This window comes from Polypterus senegalus, chromosome 12, assembly GCF_016835505.1.
Source record: "Polypterus senegalus isolate Bchr_013 chromosome 12, ASM1683550v1, whole genome shotgun sequence".
NCBI lineage: Eukaryota > Metazoa > Chordata > Cladistia > Polypteriformes > Polypteridae > Polypterus > Polypterus senegalus.
Window position 1 is genome coordinate 41,728,779 of NC_053165.1, and position 21,735 is coordinate 41,750,513.

General features: G+C 35.1%; 1 protein-coding gene across 1 annotated transcript; it reads left to right on the plus strand.

Annotated features, from left to right (window-relative positions):
• Nucleotides 1–13,766: 13,766 nt before the first annotated feature.
• Nucleotides 13,767–18,053, plus strand: barx1 (BARX homeobox 1). Its single transcript, XM_039772800.1, has 4 exons — nucleotides 13,767–14,303; nucleotides 16,061–16,352; nucleotides 16,626–16,710; nucleotides 17,160–18,053. Exons 1-4 carry the CDS (start codon nucleotides 14,102–14,104, stop codon nucleotides 17,325–17,327), a joined length of 747 nt encoding a protein of 248 aa, XP_039628734.1. The 5' UTR covers nucleotides 13,767–14,101; the 3' UTR covers nucleotides 17,328–18,053.
• The last annotated feature ends 3,682 nt before the right edge of the window (nucleotides 18,054–21,735 follow it).

Below are 21,735 nucleotides of genomic sequence, written 5' to 3' on the forward strand. Positions count from 1 at the left end.
AGACAGACATTTCAAGGTATACTTATTAATAATGGCGCCGAAGAATGGTGACATTTTGCATGTGAGTAGCACAAGCAAGCAAGAATTTCACTGTACTCTGTACACTTTTCAATAATGACTCTATTAATTAAAAAAAGATTAGTGACATACTTGTAAAAAAAGGAATAGTGACATAATCTCCTTTTAAAAGAAAAGAATACCTATTCAAAGGCAACAAAATATGAAATACAGCAAAAACAGTTAAAGAAATATTATATGACTCAACAAGCGAGTCATATAGTTTTTTAAATGCAAAACTAATCAAAGATGAGTTATTTCATAAATAATTTGAAACAAATGACTAAATACTACAGCATTCTTAAACTCATTTTCGCCAGAACCTATTCCAGCAGCACTGACTGCAACACACAACTATGGATGGGATACCAATCCATGACAGAGCCCAAACACCCATACACACTCTTGTAAACGTATCTTCAGTCACCAATTAACATAAAATTCATGGCTTTGGGATTTCAGAGGAAACTGGAGTAGACTCATTTGAAATGAGTAAGAACATTCAGACTTCATGCAAGAACTACGTCAGGATTCAAGCCAAGATCCATGGAGGTATGAAACAGCAGCTACCATGCCATGCAGTAACATTCAAATCTTTAACTTTCCCTTGACAGTATTTATGGTTGCGCATTACATAATTATACTGCTAATGATATACTATAATCAGTGTTTTCCAAAACATTTCCAGCATAGTAATGAAAAAAATCATTCAACACCTTTATGCTTACAGGTATATTAAGTTAATTTGTAAACAATTATAAAACCTTGATAGAGTGTGATTATAGAACTTACTTTATAAAATGTAGTGAGTCTGAGTCCCTTAAATACTAATTAATTGTTTAAAATTCAAAGTAATATGCAAGACTTGACGTGTATTGTCTATAAGTACACTCTTGTCTGCTGTTTTTTAACCTCAATGTGTGATTAAGTAGGTTAGTTTTGATATTGTGGATGATTAATATGGCGATTGTAAAGACATTTATTTCTTTTTAGGAAAGACAGTATTTCTTTTTATTTATAATCTACAGTTCGATTTATTTTCCAAGCATTTTGATGTCTACCCTCTTTTGAACTAATGTGCTGCATTATGTAAAACAAAAGTAAAATTAGATCTGTTGTATATTTTTGATTTATCATAATAATCAATCAGAACATGAGCAAATAAAAGTGCAATTTCAGCAAAACAATATTTTTGCAACATTATAAAAAATGTAAGTCATTAATAAGTAAAACAAGAAATAAGATATAGTAACAATATCTAGGGTTAGATTATGCTATGCTTATGTCATCCATTATTAAACTCAAGTTCAGTATTTTAGACACTGGAGCCTAGTTTAGCAGAATCAGGACACATTGACAAATACATCCACCCTGAATGATTTTGGATCAGTTTAGAGTCAACTGTGAAAGCCCTCAAAAGCCATCCCTAAACTGAAACATTGACACAGAAAGCTAAACTAATAACTAAAAGGGAGTTTATCAACATAGGAAGGAATAACTACGACAGGGAAAGTCCTAAAATAGAAACAAAGGAGCAACAATTCTCTGTGCCCACAGAGTCTATTCCATGGGGTGGCTGGCCATGTTACCCACAGTACAAAAGTGCTGCTCAACTTCCAAATAAAAACAACGTTCACTACTCTGACCTTACTTCCTCCCACCAATTGAGCCCTTGTCCAACACTCATCTACAAACTCAAAACTCACAAGTCTGGTGACCATGTTTATTTGCAGGCAGTCTAAGCAACAAATTATGAAATACAGCAAAAACAGTTAAAGAAATATTATGTGACTCAACAAGCGAGTCATATAGTTTTTTAAATGCAAAACTAATCAAAGATGAGTTATTTCATAAATAATTCGAAAAAAATGACTAAATACTACTGTTTCTGAAATCCTCCATGATGTCATGAAACGCTGTTATAGCTCCCTAAATGTCCCCAGGTGTTCCTGAATATTCCCAGCTTCATGGTACTTTACTGATGAGCTCCAGATTAGCTGTCCTCCCCAGTATGCTTATGGGCATAGTATGCATTACTTGGGGGGACCCAATATGGAGTAATTGGTGTTTCCATATTTGATCCAAGGTCTTAAACAATCCATGTATGCAGCAGTGGTGTTCCTTTCTGGTCTTGAAAGGTCTCATTACCTTGGTTTCTTTCACACACCAATTTATTTAACCTTGTCTTTTAGATGTTGGAAGAAAAACAGATGTTCTACAAAACCCAATGAGAAGGTGAAAATATTACGCAGACAGTTTTTAGTGCCAGAAACTCTAATCATCATAGCACTCATTTTTAAAGCAAAAACTTAAAGTTACATTTATCAGTAAATCTAATTCTGATTCTACTTGTTTCTGAAAATAATAAAACATCTGTTACTACATGAGTAAATGTTTACATCAAAGAATCTGCACCTAAATCTGATTCTAGTTGTTTCTAAAAATAATAAAACATCTGTTACTAGATGACTAAATTTTTACATCAAAGAATCTGCACCAAACATGTATACGTTACATGGGTGTTCCAAACGTTCTCTTTAATTACTCTTGTATAACAGCCAAGATCACCATTGCAATGAGCCAATATGGACGTCCTTTATTGTAGCATTGGACCCAGTTGTGCCCCAAAAATATTAACAGCTGAGTTGACTATGCAGACTAATATGCAAGACTCAAGCTCTTAAATAACCTGGCATTATCTGCATACATATCTGCAAGAGTTAACATCGTGCACCAACCAACATAAAAATAATGAGTACAGTCCAGTTTATATATTTATATTATATATTTAAATTTATATATTTGTACAAAAAAAAACTTTTATAAGTTGAAAGACCTCAGCAAATAAGACCCTCTTTTAAATAAATAGTGATGGGCACATGAGGTGTTAGTTTAATAGAAAACACATAAGAGAAAATGTTTCTTTACACTGAGATTTTAAGGAAGAGAAGTAGTAACATGTTTAGCAGTATTTACAGCTTGGTCCTCCTATGTTTATTGAAATTCTGTCTTTAATTACTGTGTCTGTAGAAGTGGTAAATTTTCTCTGCCATTTATTTCATATCAGCCCCAGACAGCTGATAATTGTGTGACATGGCCTGTCAAAAACAGACATAAAAATAATTATAACTTACAGAAGCAATTGTTTATTATACATCTTGGTGACAGAGTGGTAAGCACCTTTGCCTCACAGCTTTAGGAACTCGAGTTCAAATCCTAGCAATGTCGCTATCTGTGTAACGTTTTTTTCTGTAATCACCAGTTTTCGGCAAAATACATAGTGAAAGACATAAGCAGCAATTTAATTTACATTAAACCAGGAAATAGAGCAGATGAAACTGAAATACTGTAATACATAATTACAAAACCAACAAAAAGAAGCCATTTATTGGACTACAAAGGGTATAAACATAGGTTATTAGTTTCTGACAAATATTCCCAGAGTTGGCGTTGTAAGTAGCCATATACAGGGCACTGGACTTAAACAGGTATGGTGTGCTGTATCCAAATTATGTAAATACCCCTTCAGATCAGCAACAGTCTATGGTGAATGGGGAGCAGCCTGTCGAAGGCTTCTCAGAATGTCCCATCCCTGCTGTGCCAAACAGGGATCCAGTGACAGGGCTGATTGGAGAAGGATCCTAATTCCAGGTATACCTGAAGGGGAACTAACAACAATGTGTGATCAGGAAAGAAAAAGGTAGAAGGCACACATGAAGTAAAGGTTGCAATGGGTGACAGAATCTCTTTGATGTATCGTTACACAGCCAAACTGCTGTGTAACAGTAGTAGCAAATGATCATGTGGTCAACAGCTGATGCAGAAAAGAAAACTTGTCCTGCGATGGCCTGTCACATGATCTGGCTACCAGATCACTCCAAATGGATCTGACATCTTTCTTTCAGCTCGTGTTGGCAGCTTCATCCCACGTTCACTTCTATTTGGCAAACTTGTTTTACAGCAGTGACCTCCCAACCCCTTGAAATAGTATTCAACCCCTACTAAACTCACTTGATCATACAAAGATCCTTTGTGTATTTTTACAAGATCAGCATGATCCAAGACAGTTCAGTTATCATCTCCTTATGGTAAGCCTTCTAGTACTAGTCATGAGTGTGAACAGACATATAAACTTGTAAATCATCTGCATGATCTGCTACCTTTCCTCTGTGTGATTTCAAGCACAATTTAACAAGTTACTTTGCTCTTTACATGTCATGATGTTACCTTAGAACCAGAATGATCTGATCAGATACTGTGAAATTATTCTTAAAAAGCCTGTTAATTTGCCTCCTCCTTACCTCCCCTCAAATCTTTTGGAAAAAGTGTGTTTGCTTTTTGGGCTAATTTTAAAGTATTAAATTAAGTAAGATATTGATTAAAACAAATTAACCAATGTAGCCCATTAGCATACAACAATAAGTGGAGCAGTCTAAAAATTATTTGCCATATTTTAAACTAATGATATTATCTATAGTACTATTAAAAAGAAACGAAAGTGGAGATGAGAGGAGCTTGATCTGCCCATACCTATTTCACCTGTACCGAATTGTTCTGGTTGTTCCGATCAGTATATTACATTAAACAACAACATCTGGTTGTGGTGTTGAAAATTATGTCGATTAATAAAAATACATTAATTTATACAGTGCGTTCAGTCAAGTTTGCAAACGAAGCATGGTTATTCTAGTAGTTTGCATTCTCCGTGCAATAATGTCCATCCATCCATTTTCTAACCCGCTGAATCCGAATACAGGGTCACGGGGTCCGCTGGAACCAATCCCAGCCAACACAGGGCACAAGGCAGGAACCAATCCTGGGCAGGGTGCCAACCCACCGCAGGACACACACAAACACACCCACACACCAAGCACACACTAGGGCCAATTTAGAATCGCCAATCCACCTAACCTGCATGTCTTTGGATTGTGGGAGGAAGCCCATGCAGACACGGGGAGAACATGCAAACTCCACGCAGGGAGGACCCGGGAAGCGAACCCGGATCTCCTAACTGCGAGGCAGCAGCGCTACCACTGCGCGTGCAATAATGTGCACTACACATTTCTGTAGAAAATGAAACTCTTTAGAAACTCTTTCTAGAATGCAGTTTAGTTGATCTTAATATTACCTTTTTAAATTTTAAGGTTTTAACTCCATTTAGTGTTTACTGAAAATAACATGAATCCAAAAATGACCAAAAATAAACCTTGATAAAGCTTCAGGTTGTAAAACCTTTTACATAAAATGCAAGTAGAGATCAAATCTCTAATATAAGATTTTGCTTTTTTCCCTCATACCGGACTTACAACCTTTCTTCTGCTATGTCTCCCATAACAACTACGATTGATGTTAAAATTGCTCTCCTAAATCTTCCTCTAATGTGTGCCTACACACCTAGTACATCTTCAGTTATCATTGATTATGATTTCAAACCACAAGTGTTTTTGAAGTATTAATATGACAAGGATCAATACTCCTTGGAGGTGCAGCTCATCATCATTTGCATAAAATATACTCATGCCTTAATTTTGGTGAGACCTCTGGGTTTATACAGACTTGGAATACTTGTGTTATTGTGGCAACTGTTAATTGAATAATGTGACATGAATTATTAGAAGACACAACAGGTATCAGTTTAGATTAGATGTCCCTAATTATGCTGTCCTTACCATGTAATTACCTGTATACAGAGTAACTTGGTATTATTACCTTGTATTTACTGTGTAATCGTATTCCACAATGTAATGCTGTGGTTAAATGCTCCATTGTAATTGTGAACCCAGAATTTATATATATATATATATATATATATATATATATATATATATATATATATATATGCAAATAACAATTACAATTGAGTATTTAAATACACTGTAACACTGTATTGCACAGTAAGTACAATGTAGTAACACCTAGTTACTCAGAAATTATGCAGGTAAATAAGTAGAGCGTAATTAGGGACACCTAATCTGAAGTGATACTGGCATGACAATCCATCCATCCATCCATTATCCAATCCGCTATATCCTAACTACAGGGTCACAGGGACATGACAATATGTTCACGGAAACAGAATAGTGCAAAAGAGGACAAAAGCACTGAAAACTTATGAATTTTAGGAATTGGGCAAGCTAAAAATCATTCCAAAAATAAATAAGTAAAAGTTTAGAGCACTAGAAGAAAACAGTATGGAAATAAAGCATTGGAAACAGAAGAATGACTCATAACATACTTTGAATCAGAACTAAGAGTCTGTTTAAATACTTAAGTAATTGCCGAAGAACAATCCGAAGATGACTGATCGTTATGCTGCCATTATCTCCCAGAATGGTTAAAGGTGAAATCAAACAACAGAGACCCAACAATTCTGCACAGAAGGTAGACATACAATTGAGCAGAGAGTGGGATTTCCCATTATACTGATTGAAAGAATCCAAACAGCAGACAAAACATCAACATGAATAAACTTTAAAACCAAATAGGGGAATTTGCATCTGTTAAGATTACTTATAAGAATAATGTAAAGCGATGAATGAAAAGTCAAACCACTCCCTTATCAGCCTTGCCACTTCCATTACTCAGATGCTGCATTTTCACTTTAGCTAGATTCTGATGGGAGGAGCCAGGGGCAAAAAGTAAGTGAAAGGATAAGCCAGCATTGGTTTGATTGGTTGTAAGCCATGTATGCCTGTTTACCTATACCCACACTCTTTCAGACTGAGTCATTTTAAAGCCATCTATTAAGGAAATGTATTAACCAGTCTATCAAAATACTTTTGTTTTGTGTTTAACAAAAAAAATTACAAATACCAGAAAAACAGGTAGGCTACATCCAGAGAACAGAAAAAAAACAGGTGGTGTCGCAGATCAGTGAGGTGGTAATCATATATGTTGTGCAACCATGTGGCTACTGGTATGCTTTTCTTTTCTCTTTTCAAATTAACTTAAGAGAGCAGGAGATTCCAAGAAAAATTTTCAGAATTAATTAAAGGATGCCTAATGTTTCTTACAGAACATTTTATCTGACATCTGATTGGAACAGCTGATCTGCAAAAAGCAACAGACAAGGAAGGAGTTTAAATATTTGGAGAGAACTAGCTACCTTTCCTGTTTCAGTTCTATCCACCTTATTCTCAGCAGGAAAATGGTTGCTGCCAAACTTTTATTGTTGTGTTCCACTTTTGGCTTCAACTTTTCTCAGTCAAGGCTAGACTATGGGAGACAACACAGTTTTTTTGAAAAGTCCAGTACCAATTGCTCCTTTAAACATTGCCACAATAATAAGATAAAAAGAAAGCAGATCCCGAATGGGCAATGCTTCAAGATATTCAGCCAAAAAAGAATGTACTGTAGCTGATCTTCACTCATGAATAGAGATGAGCCAACTCTGACTGGAAACGTTACATTTGAAAATGCCAATAAAGAACACATACATGTTTTCCTTCTTTTTTATGGAAAATAAGCCAAGAGAGGATACCACTACCCAGGAAAGTGTCTTGGTTCCTGATGTTCTTGTTTAAGAGAAGCACAGACTGTTAATGTGAAGAAGGAGACGTTGCTTTAATGGTTTGCCAGCCTCCCTGCATCCAGAAACAAAGTGGCTTCACTGTGGTTGGCACCCATACTGCACAGCTCCTGAGTTATTTGTTCTAATCAAAGAGTGTATCTAGTCTGCATGTTCTTTACATCGTACTCTGGGTTGTTCTTTGTCACTTAGAAAGTCATGGGATTATGCAACATAGAATGTGTTTTGTGTTTCAGTTTAGGCAGTTCATATCTGCTATATATTTTTTTGGGCAGCAGTAATACTTTAATCTGTTTTTGCGTTTGGGCAGAGGGATCACACTTATCTGATACCATTCAAGGCAGACCACACACAAACACGGGCTGTATAGGCAGGATCACACAAACATAAATACACACACCACTTGCCTTATTGAAGATAACATTATGGCTGCAAAGTTTGACTCAGTATACTGGTAACTAGCCACACACATGCACATATTACAAAAACAAGGGTTATGAAAATATAATGACAAATTATAGCTCAATCTTTCACAAAATCATATCAGCCCGGCTGCATGGCTTTCTCACCAATTGAACGAACAAGCCATAATCCTTTATTTGACTGACTGGAGATACACAAAATTCATACCATTCAGGACTATGAAGACTATGTCTTTAACTTGGTGAAGGAGAACTTGAAGTTTCTCCTTGTTGTGCAAAGGCATAAAACAGAATAGTAAAAAAAAAAAAAAGGTCGCTGTACATCACTTATAGCCATTTGCATACGTCATCCTCCCACTTTTTCAGGATTTTCAACATTTACTCCATCCAGTCTTAATAAACAGGGGAATTCTACGACTGCACCTTTACCATTGTATTGTCTCAAGCAGGAAATTCTAACCTGATATTATGGAGAAACTTTTGGAAAAGGTCAGAGGTTGTGCACAGGGACTCTTAGTATATTTTGAAGTATCCTTTAACAGGATTCTCACATTTGTTATTTCTGTTGGGATGCTTCTAATAAACCTGATTTTTTCCTTGGGATTCCAACAACTAGTCCTTATTTTATAGTTGTGATGGTTATGTATGAAATGAATCATACTGTATAAAATTGTATGTAGAAAAAGAGAAGAAAAAACTACCTAAGTGTTTCAACTAATTAAAAGTGTGATGTCACGTTTTTCCTCAAATTATAGAACTGTTTTGGTTTCCTGAATATCAAATACCATTAGAACGTAAATTAGAGGTTATAGCGACTAATTTCCCAGTTCAGATGCCCTAGAGCACTCAGTGTTTCCTTGAATGGCAAAAAGGTCAGGATCAATTACAACCATATGCAGGTGGTTCAATGAAGAGAGTAAAGAAGGTGGAATTGTTTGCCACCCACAGATTTGTTAAGTGTGTGTTTAGGAAATCGGAAAAGAAAAGTGTGCCATCAGCCAGTATGTGTGCTCAAGGTTCTGCTGTCTCTCCTGACAGGTACAGTGGTTCATAAAATGTGTCACTTTGACAAATAAATGCATATAGTGGGAATATAGGTAATGAATACTGAAATGTAAAATACTGTATTTAATAGAGTGTCTTATTTTAGGGCACTGGGGTGTCTTGAATATGCCATTTTATTGTGAAATTGGTGTGATTTTTCTTTCAATGAAAATGAAGAAGAATCTTTAAACAAAATTATTTTACTGAGGTGAATAAAAAATATGCCCTCAATCGTTTTGAGTTGAGAAAAATTAGATTGAAAGACAAATTCAGTATCTTAGAGTACACATTCCATAGAACAGAAAGAGAATTGAAGGCTTATTGTGGAAACCATTGCACTTTGGGCTTCTGTAGAAACTAGCATTTTAATAAAATGTCACTTTAAAATGATCCATGGCATATTTTGTAGAAGACAATAACAGTCTTGATTTTTTTTTTTTAACTTTCAGTTTTTTAAACGAACTCCTTATATGGTCATTTCACAGTGTTGCACATTAAATGATGTACCAAATTTGGACAAACTGCAGAATCTAATGATGTGCTCAGTAATAAATTGCATCAGGTACATGGGGTGATGCATTCAGTGTGTCCATATTTTATTTATTTTACTATACGCAGAGCACAGATCAGGAAAAAAAATGCTATTTAATAAAATTGTATATATAGATAGACGTTTTCTGTTGTGATAGCGATAAATCTAGTTTTTCATTGTGGAAAAAAATATACAGGTTTAGATGTATATATTTTTAATGAGAAAAAATATTACATTTCTTCAGAGCCAAATAATAATGCACTTGTAATGTATTCCTATTTTGAGTTTAAAACTGTAAAACCTATCACTTGGGGTACATTTTTATATGTTTGTTTGGTCTTTTCCAAACATCCGAAAACATATAACCAGCAAAAAGCTGCTGCATTAAACTGACGGCGACGCTAAAGTGCTAGTGAAGTAGCCTCTACGAACAAACATCTTTATGATAAACAGATAACTCTGATCTGCACTCTTTGACACGATTAGCCGTCCCATCCTTCGTTGAACCCGCTAATTCTATAACGGACGCAAAAGGACTATTTCAACCTTTAGAAATGCGCATTGAAAGTCTTCACTTCGGGCTTAGTCGTTTTCAGCGCATAATCAATGAAACTTTTAAAACGGCTACTTTTGATTTGTAAATTTCACGCCTAAAAAATTCCTTTGCATCAGTGAGGCTTTATACCCTCAACACCGCCAAAAGGAAGAAACTCGTTTGATTGATGCCCATGTTAAGATAGTCAGTTTATTACTGTTTAAAAGCGGTACACCATTAGTATGAAACAAACATAAATGAGTATGAGGATGCAGTTAACAAATTATATTATTAATTGAATATATTAGGCTACTATTGAATTATTGTAAAAAAAAAAAAATGAAATGGGACAGTAAATTTCCTAAAGAGAAACGTGTTCCCTTTTACAGATAATAAAATAATTTGGCGTCTGATTGTTTTGTATGATATCTTAAGATGGAGAACTTTATAAAGAGCTCTTTATACACCCCGAGGACCGGTTGAATGGCTTAATAACTTAATTTCTAGGATTTTTCTATTGCTGATTCAAGACTACATAAAATGTAATGAAATCAGTGACGAAGATGAAACAAATATGGCATTAATAGCACAGCTGTATCGGAAACCGCTGATGCAAAAGCTAAACCCTCGTATACATTTACCATTAGGCGCTTTATGCAATACGTTTGCATTCACAGTTGTAAATTGTTAATAGTTTGTCTATATTGTAATATTCTCGTCTAATTTAAAATGTTGCCTTCACTTGTCCCACCCACACACATTTTGGAACTTGCACGCATCACCTTTGACTTACAGATATACTTTTTAAGAGAAACAAAAATACCGGCATGGTTTTAGTAAATTATATTACGGATTTGTAAATGCCTTTGTGGCATTTCCCTCCCGGTATAATTTGTGAAAGATAAGGGGCGATGAGTTGGGGGTCGGGGGGTATGGTTGCTTTTTTAACATAAAACTTAAAAACGTTTCAGTATCTCTTACCATGCAGTTAAAAATAACTGACTCAATACCTCAAAAGCGCGATCTTCGTCGTAGATGAGGACATCTTTTGCTCTTTGTCTTTGGAATCGTTTAGCCCCTACAACGAGCCAGCCACTCTCCATATAGTTCCAATATTGTTCATCCATGGACCGTACCGATTAAACGGGAATACAAATTTAAAACTGATTCGGAAAAACATTAAATATGTAGAAGGGATGCGCTCAGAAGTCCGTGAAAATGACACGCTCAACAAAACCGTTTCATCAGTTGATTTAAACCCAAGCTTTGCTCTGTTAGCAGTTTCGCGCATATCCTCCAGGAGAGTCGCTCAACACCAGCACTATACACCACTTCATTTTCAGGGGGATCGTTTAAGATCACTTTCACGAACATAAAAATGCCAAATGAAAGTGACATCTGAAACGTTTAACTTGAAGGTGAAGCTTCCATTTCAGGGTCTCTAATAGGTGATGATTTCCACAGCTAAAGTGTCGGTTTAGAATTTACTAGTTCAGATGTACAGTCGTTAGTTCTTAGTATCGTCTTTTCAAATGTAAGTTGCGTGAAATATGAGGTCAATGCGCATTTATGAAAGAACGTGAACTTTTCCTTGATGTGTATTTAACACTTATGATTGGCTCTCCAGATAAGCATAATGGTTATTTGATGTTTTGATGTAATCTGATAAAAGTGCATTGCTGATACTAATGTGAAAGTAACTGAAAACGAATACCGACACCTTGGCCATAGCCCCTTAGTTTTATGGATAAAGATACAAAAAACGTCCAACTTCAATCGAGTTTTTCGATAACCATACAAACAGAAATTAAATATATTCTCATAAGAAAAAGCAAAGTTTGCAAACTTATAGTATAAATCCTCTGTTTTCACATGTCAGGTAACACTGAAGCAAAAAATACAAATTAGCAAAATTTTATATTATAAAAAAACCTGAATCTATTGCTCCAGACAATTTAAGGTAACAATTCCGTAAAGTATACATTTGCAAAATAATGAGTTCATGTTTGCTCATGTGATACAGGAAACGTTTGTAACAGCTGTAAAAGATAATCTAATTTCTAACATCTTTCTCATTAATTTGACGAAAACAAAGATGAAATGATCTTTTAGATCCATTATACATTGGCCGGAGAGTGCATGTTCGTTAAGTGGTCTTTGGCCTCTGCTCTGTTTACGCAAACTGCTTTAGTTTGTTTTAGGGATCAGACTGTGTTTACCCCCGTAAATTCTGTAATTAGCACCAAAATTTCAGATAAATATGTGTTAAATAGATCTGTTTAAATGTAAACATGTTAAAGCAAATGCATAACTTTCAAAATTCAAATTAATTCTGAAGCAGCAGTTCGTAATAGACAACAACCTTTAACTTGTGCTAGTAAACTTTTAATAATACACGAAGCATTCATTAATGGAATGATTGATGTTAACAATTCTAGGCAAGGCAATGCAAATTTTACTGTTTACTGTGTAAATATGACTTGTTCTGTGCAGATGTGAGAATCGCGCTTTTCATTATATTCATAAAATACTAGTAGTGATATTAGTCGAAATGTAGCATTCATTTGGCATTTAATGCAGTTCTGGTAAATAATAATTACACGACAGAGCTGCTTAATCCGTACTTGTATTCTCAATTTACTTGCCCAAATTTTGTCTACTCACAGTATGTCACTGTTCATTAAACTATTTGTATTATGTTTTATTCAATATACCGCAATAAATATGTAATTAACGATTAATTTTAAGATCGAATACATCATGGGTACAAGTAACAGAACTCATTTATTTGCATTTAACTTCTTTCTACATTTTAATTGTTAATATCAACCAGAAAGGGCGATTTTTAAGAAGTATAATATCATTTTATGCATTAATCAGTTACGTTGATAATTGTTTATGATGGATTTTAATCAGTCTCGTCTTTTTCTAGGCTGCCATTTTTCTGCCGCATCTAATCGAACAAGATTAGGTATTTTCAATTTTCATTTTCAAAAATGTATGATGTAAGTACCAAATCTAAATCACATCATAATAATGAGTGAATAGTCAATGTATTGAATAGCTTTTTTACATGCTTTCCTTTGCCCTAATTAATTACGTTTCCAAATAAAATAAAGTAACAGGAAAGGAAATGACACTAGGTGTGAAAATTCGTGTTGAGAATAACTGTTAATACCGATTGATAATTCTCTGTAGAATATGCTTTCTAAACGAAAAATATTTCTCGATGGTGGTTTTCATGTTACCACGCGGTATCTATTGATATTTTGCGGAGTATCCCATTGTGGCAATTAGCAAATTTTAGAAGTACTATGAAAAGCAATCAAGTCGTCTGTGTGGGTTTATGTGAAACTACGTGTAAGGAAGGTAGTTTATAGTTTATAAAGTCGGCGATTTGATTTGTAACTATAGATGATAAGAGTTCATAAAATATTGGTGAAGGATGGTATGGGGTTCAAGGTGCGATTTCATGAAAAGACCTGATATTCATAAAACCTCAAATGTCCTGCGCGTAGCCATTTTACTAATTGGCACGACAGGCAACTCCAGAGAACAGTAATAGGCTCTTTCGTGAATCCTGGGCGGAGACTCTTAACTTTCCCATATGACACAGCGAGGCACTCTTACGACAGAGTTGCAGAATATGTATGTTCTCCTAACAAAGTAAAAGAACTTTCGAGTACCGCACTGTTGAGGAAAACTGGACAGCGGAACCGGATGCAATAGAACCAAGACTAGTGGGACACACTTTAGCGCTCTTGACTTTTTCCTTGTCACTTTTTTTTTTCCACAAAGAAAGGATGCAGTTGATTATTGCATATTAAACACGGGGTCAATCTATAAGAGGAATGTACGCTCCGCAATCTGCGCGCCACGCTTCTCCAGCTGACCAAGACCAGGGCCGAACTGGAGCGTGACTCCGACGTCTGCAGGACTCAGAAGTAGCAGTTTCTTTAGGATTGATCTGTGTGACCTAAAGTATGCAGCATCCGCTGGAGCTAGGAGCCCACTACTTTCCGCCTGACGCCCATCCTGACCACAGGTCCCATCGCTACCGGAGCTTTATGATTGAAGAAATCTTGACAGATCACCCAGAACACAAAGTCACCGCACCCACTGGAGAACTGCTTAAATTTGGAGTACAAGCCCTCCTGTCGGCGAGACCATACCACAGCCACCTAGGTAGGGTCTTAACTAAAGATACGTTAGCAAAATGCATCGCAGATTCTGGCGGAAAACAAGAATTAACAACATGCAATGCGGGAACCCGACACAGTGCTGTAGACGTGGTTTCTGCGCACACTGTCTCGAATTCCGTTATTCAGCATAAACGGAAAAACGCTGATGAAGTGTACATATTTTCTAAAACACCATTTTGAAAAAGTTTTCAAACTCTTGGATTTGCAGTCTTCAAACATTTTAAGCGTTGAATGCCGCTTTACTATTTTAAACTCCAATTCCTGAAATTTCTATACATTTGCTGACTGCATCATGTTCTGATTATAAACTTCATGTTATGGGCACATATCAGAATTAGCGCATTTAATTAAGCAGGCTATGCATTCTAGCGGTAACAAGTACTGGCATTTTTTCTAAATTGCATATATTTTCAAATAACCCGATGCTTTAAGCACTTTGCGGTTATTTTCTTTGAATTTCAAATCTGTAGTCAGAATGACAAAGGCACACACATTCATCCTAGTAAACAGGTGACGTTTAGATGAAGTGTCACTATAGGTGAATGAATAAATGTTTGGCTCCATAAATGCACTTTTAAAGTAAAAAGTAACAAAATAAATGTAGTAAAAAATAAGAAATAAGTAATAAAATCGCCATTGACCAAACGATCGTGTAGCATCCGTCTGTCTCGATGTTTCTGTAATTCGATATTGCGTGTATCAGCAAAACCTCACTACAGTAAGCGTAAACAATTACAGTAGAGTCGTTTTATTGTTGCTGAACGATTAACATTTTCACTGATAAATGAGCAGAGTCACAAATAAATAAGAAATCTATTACTTCACTTGTCATTTCTACCTGTTTTGTCGTATTGTTCGCTTACAAGAAAATATTACGTAAATGTTGAAAAATATCCATATCTGCTTTAGTCCTTGGTAAAACCTATATTGAGCTAAATAATTGCGTGTTTTGCTGCGTTATTATTATTTATTATTATTATTATTATTAATATTATTATTATTATTATTACGACCTGTCTAACATGTCAAATGTGCAGCAGAATGCCCTTTACCTTTAAACTGAATTTATAATACAATGCACATGAAACGATTTTACAAGATTAGCGTACTTTTTAACTAAATATCGTTCCATTTACCAAACAGTTGAACTCGTTTTAGATTAGTAAGTAAGTGTGGATGCATGTAAGTTAAAGCATATTTGTGAGTATGAAAATCGATCTGTATTTTAGCGATTATTTATATAGCATTTCTAAAACCGGCTTACTGATAAGATGTTTGCCGTATCTCCATAAACAAATGTATGTCGCATTTAGTTTCTAATCATTGTCATCTTGAGGCAGAAGAGCTCAGCGGTTTTACTCTTACCCTTAACACAGCAACACATTTTGAATTGTTCACGAAGAAACATTTAGTCACATTAATGTTGTATTTATAACATTCGTATTATTTCGAATGATTAAAAAGTTTTAGACAGTATAGTTAATAAAAACAGCTACGCAAGTAAATATATTTTAATGTAGTAGTTATAGAGATAATATTGAGAAAACGAAGATAATAGCAGAAAGTAAAGTGGTACGTGTCCAGTACCTTAAAATCCGTATTACTGTGTATTTAATCTTCATTACTTCCCAACGGGGGCCCACTGTTTTACACATATTTGTATTTTTCTCGTCGTAGTCATTTATTGTTTAACGCCTACTTAACTTCCTAATTTCATTTATAATGCCACTCTTTCTGCAGTTCTAAAGGCAGACCAGAACAGCGTGTTCAAGTTTCCTATGCCACCACTGTCCTGCTCTCTGGGTGCTCCTCTGGGGTCATCACTTCTGTCTAATGGATCGGCGCTTCCCGCTGCCTCCGGAACCCATCACGTCCCGTTAGATCTACATTTACGAAGCAAGCTTGACCCTGGTTCGGATCCTGGGAGTAAAGCAAAAAAGGGACGAAGGAGTCGGACGGTTTTCACAGAACTGCAGCTAATGGGTCTGGAAAAAAGATTCGAGAAACAGAAATACCTCTCAACACCGGACAGGTACGTCCTTAGTCGCCTAATTGCCTTACTGGTGTACCTCAAACTTGTATTCTACTGCAGAGGAATTCAGTTGCTTTAATACTTCTATTTCTGAAAGTCCTTTTAAATTATTTGCAAACAACTGTAATAACCTGTATAGAAATATCTGGTGATATTTTTCCAAAATATTTTTTTTTATTTGAAATTGGCAAATAGGAAATAGGCTAAAGCATAAACGCTGTTTATTCTCTTATCTGCCTCCCTGAAAAAACTTTCTGTTTTTGTTTTTTATAGAATAGACCTAGCAGAATCTTTGGGTCTGAGTCAACTTCAGGTAAAAACGTGGTACCAAAACAGAAGGATGAAATGGAAGAAAATTGTAAGTGCTTCATTTTGATAATTAACTATAGCTAAAAGTGATTGTACTCTTTTCTGACTTTGTGTTTATACTTCACGTATAGTATTAGTACCGAGTAAGAGATCATGAAACTATCAGTAGAGTAGAACAGCTAATGATTGTCCATCTAGCTGAAGGCGATATTTAGAAGAAAAACAATTTGCAACAGATTCACCAGTCTAAACAAGGTGCGGAGTGAACGAGTTTACTTTCAGAACGCGGAGAGTTTGAAAGCTAGCTGTGAAACACGCAAAGATGCTCATGTTTCAAAACACTTTTTAAGATTGACCAGGTTAACATTCTTGAATGCCAATGTGTGGTCTCTAACTGATACCTTATTGGATGTTTTACTGATGGCGCAGATCTGGAGTTTGTGACAGCAGTAAGGACCAGCCACTTACTGATCGTTTTTAAATGTGATTTCTCACAAGGTGCTGCAGGGTGGAGGTCTGGAGTCCCCTACGAAGCCAAAAGGTCGCCCAAAGAAGAACTCCATCCCAAGTTGTGACCAGTTGTCGGAACAGGAGAGATCAAAAGAAACTGAAAGACAATTAGAAGGATCATCTTCATCTCATTCCGATGTACATCAAGAAGAATAACTCGAATGAGCTGAAGACATTCTGTTTCAGGCAATGACTTTTGTGTGACTTGTGGTGGAATTTTATGTCGGCGCTTGTTGGTTCCACTGCACAGACACTGTTTTCGCTTATTCAAACGTTTTTATGAAGTCTCATCGGCCATAGTTCTGCATTCCCGTCCAAATGGATGTTACGTTTGAAAGAAGATTCTGCATTGGTCAGAGATCTGCAAAATGGTACTTTTAAATTACTATTCCCACTACTTTCCAAGTATTGAAAAGGATTCGCCGTTTTGTAAACGATGTTAACATCACCAGTATTTTATTCTCATTGTTCAGCAGTGTTGACGACTTTTTTATACTACGTTTTCCTATCATTCACATTTTTTGTGATATCGTTACTTATATTAAATGCACACAGTGATAGGCAGAGCATCTCTGCAAACTGGTTCTTATATGATAAGGTTAATGTTTTGATTAGTGTGAAACTGTGGGGAATTGGATATTTAAAATAAGTGTAAATTTATATGTGACGTTGTATATACCGTACGGTTGTTCTAGTGCCCAATAAGGCATTGTATTCCAGGATGTAATAAAAATGAGTCACTCCGTTAACTGATTTTCAGTTTGTATTTTCAGAAATGCAGATATTGACTTTTTCCTTTATACGTCCTGTAATTTCAACATAGTTTCTTTCATGAAACACAAGTAAAAATCAGTATTTCAAGAAATTTTCCAGCCCTGATCAAATTTGTAATTAGCATATGATAAATTAGCTTAAAATTCTCTTTTTAATAATGATGACAATACGATTTCTTCCCATTTGTTCTTCTTCATAACTTTCATAGTTATTCTGGACTTCAAGGAATTGGGTTATACAGTGAAGAATATTCTGGTTTTGATCTCCGGAAAACTTCGTACGACAAGGAATTTAAGGCGTACTGTACCTTTGACAGAAAATGGGACATGTACTTCTTTTAATATCTATTCATTTTAATCTGATTGTTTTTTTTTTCCAGAGTTACGAGCTTTTCTCCCAAAAGTTATTTGACATTTAAAAGCATTGATATTATGAATGATATTTCCCAGAGTTTTATTAAGATTTTTGCTTTTTTTTTTTTTTTTTACCGTTTACACGTCCAGGTGTGCATTTCCGACTCCATCTCAAACTCAAGCTTGCATTAAATGGAAACCAAAACGTTAATGGCTTGCTGCATTGTGCGACAAAAATGTCTTCACATCAGCGGTATATTTGCATCTGCTGTGCGTATTAAAGTGCGTCAAGTCAGCAGGAGCTGCTAAGCATTTGGACAAACAAGAAATATTTTATTTGATGAAACTGTGGAAGTAAAAATGTTTGCAAGACATTTATCTTGAACACAGACACCTACAAACCTTCATGCCAGCACCAACTGTATTCACATCATAAGTCCGGTAAACAACTTTGAAAACATAGGCGTGGAGCATATTTTAACTCAGCTTTGAAAAGGCTTGATTTTATTCAACTAAACTGGTATTCAGAATATCCATCCATCCATTATCCAACCCGCTATATCCTATATGAACAATACATTTATTGAGTTCAGCCATTTAGAAAGGAAGGGAGGACCACCAAAGACAATTTTTACATTACTTTTAAAGATTAGTCCATTTAGGTAATAAAGCAAAAGCATGTAGTTTGCTTTTCCTATAGCTTATATGAGTGATCAGATTTTTAAAATTCAATCTTAAACAGTAATTGCTTCCACTGGAAATTCACAATTGTCTACCACTCTAAAAGACTCTTTACACTTTTTGGATTTATTCATGTTTCCATCGTACATCTAATTTGGGAATAATAACAATGCTATCTGTGGTAGTAAACAATTTAGGTAAAAAGAGAAAATTCATGCTTTTATTTTTCTTTTGCTTGTTACATAATTTTGGTACATGGGGTTATAATATATAATTGCTGTATTGTTCTAGCTAAATGATAACTTCTGGGTACCTATAAAATAACTCATTACAGAGACATCTTTGATTTTGATGAGCCAGTAGCAGTGAGAGTTTCAGAGAAAGGCTGTGATATTTGTGTCATTTTGGAGGCCCATTTAGTGAATCCAGCCTAAGCTCTGTTTTTTAAGGTTTATGCTTCTGAACAGGCTTTTACAAAGTGGAGAGGTATTCTAAATGGCAATCCAAGACTAATGTTTTTACTTCAATAGATAAAATCAATCCAGAGTGACAAATTGCCTTTCTGCTTTTCAATGAGAAAAGTATTATTTTCTTCCCCTCTTAAAGGCCTAATTGAGACAGACTGCAGAAGTGTGCCTCTGGGCTCTGATGCCTTGGGTATCAAATCTTTAAAACGATTACACACATGTCATCAAACTAAAATCAGAAATTCTCCAAATGTCAGCCAAAATGTATAGGCATTATGGTGTGATTTTTGCTTCACTCTTTTGGTAATGTTCCCTCAAATTATAAATATGTATATTCAACCACTAGTCTTTCTAATAAATATAGGAAATTTCAAAGTGAATACCACCACAAAGCTGCAAAGAAATGAACACGGACACGTGATTAGTGCTGTGCACAAAAGTGGTACACATTGTTGAAATTCAACAGTGCGGCAGTCCTTGGACTGGTAGAAGGAAGAGGATAACTGGCAACTTCATTTTCAGCAAGTTAAATCCAATATGACAAAATTATCACATCCATTGCTACATTTCAACGATATTTTATTTATAAGGGAAAATACAATTCGTGTATTTTAAAAAAAAAAACGTGTTATTGATTTTAAGAATTGCTTTACGATGGTTAATAACATCTTTTCCAAATCAGATCAGGCGCCATCTCCCCTGCCCATAAAATAATTTAAAAAGAACAGCTTAAATGTTCAGTAACAGCAGAAGTGTATAATTGTAGTGTTTAATTGTATTACTTTTCTTTACAATAAACTAAATGTTACATTTAAATGACAAAGTTTACTCATTTTAATTTATCCTTGAATTAAGTTTATTTTTTTTTATGTGCAGCCGTTATAAGCAGAACTGTAAATATTAGGTTAGACTTCCCCTTTAAATATAAAAGTGTAATCAAACCTAATAAATGAACTAAATCATGCAAACATGTAATATGTGTGAAGTTTATTGACATAAAAGGCAGGTATTATCTTAATTTTGAGAAGTAACGGTTCATCAATGAATCCTGATGGTTAAGTAAAATAATTGTAAAAGAGACTTTTTTTCTGTATGCAAATTTAAATTACAATTGACATATTATACCTCGCTAATCACGCATACATTTTTAACAGTACTTTACCCGTGATAGAATTGTATTCTTTTGCCTTAATTGATGTTTATTTATTTATTCAATACTTGATTTGGTTTGAAGTGAACGGAGTTTCCCATTTTCGATAAGAATTGCGTCCCGGCAGCGTTGTCATACCTAAACTGCGGTATATACTTAAGTTAAAAGGCTAACATGTTCAAGAATTTAATAGTATTAAGGCATTTTAATATCATCTGCAATCGTGACCATGGTATGCCGGCATGAGGCAAGCGTGAATTACAGGTAGACTTTTGAGCGTATTTGATGAGTTGATCAGAGGTCACACGAAAGAATTGTCATCCGCCAGGGATACTGGGCAGTAGTGCGGCAGTATTTCTTTTTATTACTTTTCTGTTAATATTTAAATAAAGTGCTAGGTTAATTCCAGCTGTCACTTTATCTTGTTTGAAACCGATGGACACTTTTCCTACTGTATGAACAGACAAATGTCAATTGTGATTATTTTATATTATCAGTTCTTTAATATAACGCTTGAACAAAACTTACATTTTATTTTTCATAATCTTTACATTTGTAACATTTGGTAGCAGTTATAAATGTATATGCCTTTGCACATATTTTGATTGTCATAGGAAAGCTATTTGAAAGAGAAACAAAGAAATTGGAAACACGGACCACAAAATAAAACATTTCATTGTAATGTTTTCATATTCACTATTATTGGGTATACATGATTTACTAAGTAGCCCATAAAGAAATATTCACGCTCATTTTTACTTTGTTTTGATAAATTGCCGTAAACTGTGCATGAAAGGAACCTGGATGCACGTTTCACAATATTTGTCCAGCTTCAGTGGGCAGACACCATCACTTGAGCACGGTTAATTTCAGGTCGTGTTGCTTACTCTTTTTATTGGAGAGTAGGCTATCATATATGGGTTTGGAGCTATTATTTATTGATCATCATTTTATCATCTTCCTAAACAGTGAAACGTCATTTCCTTTCATGTGCAGTATAAAGTTCACTGTACTGTATTCATACGTATTGTTTACAGAGATATAAACAAAACTAAAAGATAAACATGCCTCCCGAGTTTTCAAAAAGATTCTGTCACGTCAGCAGCTCGCTACTAGCAATTTTAGTCTGACCCAAATTT